The following is a 3,803-nucleotide window of genomic DNA, read 5'->3' on the forward strand; positions in this document are numbered from 1 at the left end:
ATCATTTATATGGTGTCACCACTTCCATCTATTTCTCCAGTCAAGTCATCTCACCTAAACCCTAGACTAGTAAACACAACTCAGTTGCCATGTCCTTAAACCAAATGCTGATGGCGATGCCTCCTGAAACATGCTCCTTCCAGAATCCCCTCATTTCCACAGTAGGTGCCCCACGTTTACTTGCAAATCTCAAATTTTGTGGTCCTCCTTTACTCTTTCTCATAACTGAGATTTAATCCTCTAGGAAATGCTGTAAAATGTATTTTCAGAATAGATCAAGAATCCACTCACTCACTGTTACCTTCCCTGCTCACACCCCAGATAAGCAGCAGCCTCCCCACCCTGGACCCTGCGCTGTTTCCCTCAGGCTCCTCTGCACCTCCCTCGCCCTCCACCTCCTGACTCTGCACAGCAGCCTGGCTGATGCTTCCAGAGAGCAGTCACAGCAGGTCCTGCTCTGTTCGTATCATCCTATGACTCCACAGGTTACTGAGATAAAATCAACCCCCTCTAACATCCTGGAGGCCCACAGGATCTGGCCAGTCATGGGCTCTCAGCGCAATTCCTTTTCCTTCAGCCCCAACTGCCTCCTGGCTCTCCTTTGAACACACTCTCCTGCCTGCGTGCATTTGCCCTGGAGGCTCCTCTGCCTGGAGAGAACCTCCCCTAGACCTCCTTGTGGACATTCCTTCATGTCCTTCACATCTTTACTCAAAGGTCACCTTTTCAGTCAGGCCCATGTCCACCCTAGTAACACAGCCACCTTCCCTGTCCCCACACACTCATACTCTGGGTCACCTTCCTCAGAGCACTTACCAACCTGTGTGGGAAACACTTCCCTCACTTACTAGGCTCACAGTCATGCTCTGCCCCTTCTCCCTAGAACACACTGCACATTGCGGACAAGGTTTGTCTGGTGTTAGTTCACTGAGTTCTTCTAGATGCAAAATAGTGTGTCATGTCTCTGTCATACAACAAATATCAGTTCAATGAATGGTCAGTAAAGCGCTTCCCTATTCCAGAGATAGTGTCTTTATTAATGTTACCTCAGGCCACATACTGTCTCATGGCAGTTACAGCACAACCTCCATTCGCACTGACCTCAAGGCCGCCTGTATTTTACTCACAAAGGCTGATCTCCCTTCCCTCCCCCACCAATCAGCCTGATCGTCAGGCTCTTTGTCTCTTCAGAAAGGAAGATCCTTTGCTTCCGGCTCCTATATTCAACTTGCTGTGATTTTATTAGACTCTGCTTTCTAAATCCATGAGCTGAGATGGGAGCCAACAGTAGCCTTAGAAGATGTAAGGGCAGAAGAGGGGGTAGACTGCAGAGAAGAGAGAAATCCAGCAAGAATTAAGTCAAGATATGAAACTATTGGGTCCCTCCTCTTTGCAAGGTCCAGCATGTGATTCCTTTAAAAGATGGAGAAAAGTTGGAAAGAAGAATCAGCAAAATCTCAGGAGGGCAAGAGCTGAATGGCTCTGAAATTTCTCTCTTGGAACCACTGAGAATCCTGTGTACATGGTCCCCTTGGACTTGTGGGGACAGTGGCAGGCAAAGTGACCCCTGCTGCTGTCAGAGATGGGGTCACCTGGAGAAGAATCAGACCAGGACTCTACACAGGAAAAAGAACAGTCATTACACCACCAACAATAATAGCAATAACTAAATAAGCAAAATATAAACACATTCAAAAATGACAGCAGCTAAGGATTGGTCCAAGCCCTGATCCTAGGCTAACCGTTTAAGAAAAGCACCCTGTCCATGGTCCTGGAGATACAACAAAGCCCAGGTGACTTCAGAGTCCATGATCACAGGTCCTTGGTGGGACAAGGATTTACTGAGGGGACAAGGACAATGGAATGGAGACGAGGACCCAGCCCAGGAGTGACCATGGGTGGTGCGTGGGCAGTGCATGCATGCCCACCAGGCACTGATCACTGATTGGGCACAGGCCCTGTCCACACTCAGCTCCTCACAGCCTCCTCCTGTCCCTCCTGCAGCTGACTCAGCACAGCAAACCTGTGGATGGATCTGGAAGGTTCTCAGTGTTTCAATTTATTTCCTCTTTCTAACTTTAGGAATCCTCACCTTTATTATCCCATCCCCCTTCATGGCACCAATTAGAGAAAACAGATTCATATATATACAGATTTTATTTTCAAAGAGGAAATAAGACATTACTCAGTGCATATGAAGCAAAGACAGCGATGGAGATGGCCCAGCCCCGTCTCTGCTGGAACAGGACAGTGGATCAGGGAGGAGAACACAGGTCAGGGTGGGGAAGGGGCGCCATGGGCAGGGGTGACCAGTCTCCCCAACTCCTCACGTTATGCTAATAGGAGCACAGACACATTCAGATGCAGCTGCAGAAAGAGGGGTCCGGTGATCTGAAGTCACATAGCGGGATGCAGCATCACTCAGTCCCCACAAGGCAGCTGTCTTAAACTGTGAGAGAAAAGAATCAGGAAGCAGTTCAGGTCAGTCATGTAAGGGCTGACATTTTTCACAGCCCCTACATGCTCACATGTCCCACTCAAAGATCCTCGCCAGGCCCAATGTGTCCCCTCTGCCCCAATGCTCCTTCTAATCTAGACCCTCCAGGGTTCACCTTTAGGAACCGTGAGAGACACATCAGAGCCCTGGTCACTGTCACCACCTGGGGGAGAACAAGACCAGGACATGGTAAGAACCCACAGGAGAGAAACTAGAGATGGCACTTTGAGGAGGGTGAGCCCCCCATGGCCTCCTCTCTGCACCCTCTCAAGGGTCTCAGGAATCACCTGCTCCATACTTACTTGCAGCCTGGGTGTAGGTCTGTCTTTTTTCACCTGTGAGAAGAAAATATCATGTGAGAGGCCAGGGAGAAGGCTGAGTCATGAGATCCTAGAGCAACCCCTAGTCCCAAACCCCACAGAACTTTCTGGAACTGTGGTCAAAACTCATGCTAGGATCAGGAACACAGAGAAGGGAGACATGTAAGACTGGGCCACCTGCCCTCCTGGAGGTCCTCACAAGGACCTCCCTCTGACCTTTAAGTGCTGGAAGCCTGGTCCCTAACTGGAATTAGGAAGGCGAAAAATTTGTCTTTCATTTTCACACGTGCTTTAGAAAAGAAAAATGTTACATCAGCTCCAGACTCCACATGTGTGTGGAGGGTACTTTCCAGTAACCAGGCAGGTAAACTTCTACCTCGGCTTGAAACCCCACTGAGACAAGAAAACTCAGGGCCCTCCCTCCCTTCCCTACCTGAGCGCTTCTTCCTCCAGATCACAGCTCCAGCCACCACAGCTACTACGAGGAGAACCAGGCCAACAATGATGCCCATGGTGAGGAAGGAGGTCTGAGGAGGTTCTGTGGAGGCAAGGGAAGAGGCCCTGACCTCAGCTTGAGCCCTGACCTTGCTGAACTGAGTCCTGAAGGGCTCCTGCTTTATCTGAGAGGAAGCTCCATTCCAACCCCCTCCTTACCCCATCTCAGGGTGAGGGGCTCCTGAAGCCCTTCGTGCTGCACATGGCACGTGTATCTCTGTTCCTCTCCAGAAGGCACCACCAGGGCCGCCCACTTCTGGAAGTTTCCGTCCCCTGAAGGCCTGGTCTCCACAAGCTCCATGTCCTGGGTCTGGTCCTCCCCCTCGCGCTGCCAGGTCAGTGAGATCTCCTCAGGGTAGAAGCCCAGGGCCCAGCACCGCAGGGTGACCTCACGGTCAGAGATGGGGTGATGGGTCACATGTGCCTTTGGAGGGTCTGAGGAAGAATCAGAAAAGTCATAGTTTGTGTTACCTCCATGGGTACTGAAGCAG

General features: G+C 50.6%; 1 protein-coding gene across 1 annotated transcript in view; it reads right to left on the reverse strand.

The window, feature by feature from the left end:
- Positions 1 to 2,138: 2,138 nt before the first annotated feature.
- The window catches only part of LOC104994544 (BOLA class I histocompatibility antigen, alpha chain BL3-7-like), a 4,300-nt gene continuing 2,635 nt past the window's right edge, over positions 2,139 to 3,803 (reverse strand). The window contains exons 2-6 of the mRNA XM_010848168.1: positions 3,472 to 3,747; positions 3,251 to 3,355; positions 2,800 to 2,832; positions 2,613 to 2,660; positions 2,139 to 2,449 (exon numbers count right to left, since the gene is read on the reverse strand). Of these exons, the coding sequence (XP_010846470.1) occupies positions 2,445 to 2,449; positions 2,613 to 2,660; positions 2,800 to 2,832; positions 3,251 to 3,355; positions 3,472 to 3,747 (467 nt within the window). The 3' untranslated portion in view covers positions 2,139 to 2,444. The remainder of the gene's footprint in view (positions 2,450 to 2,612; positions 2,661 to 2,799; positions 2,833 to 3,250; positions 3,356 to 3,471; positions 3,748 to 3,803) is intronic.

The sequence above is a fragment of the Bison bison genome, unplaced genomic scaffold (genome assembly GCF_000754665.1).
Source record: "Bison bison bison isolate TAMUID 2011002044 unplaced genomic scaffold, Bison_UMD1.0 scf7180017864260, whole genome shotgun sequence".
Lineage (NCBI taxonomy): Eukaryota > Metazoa > Chordata > Mammalia > Artiodactyla > Bovidae > Bison > Bison bison.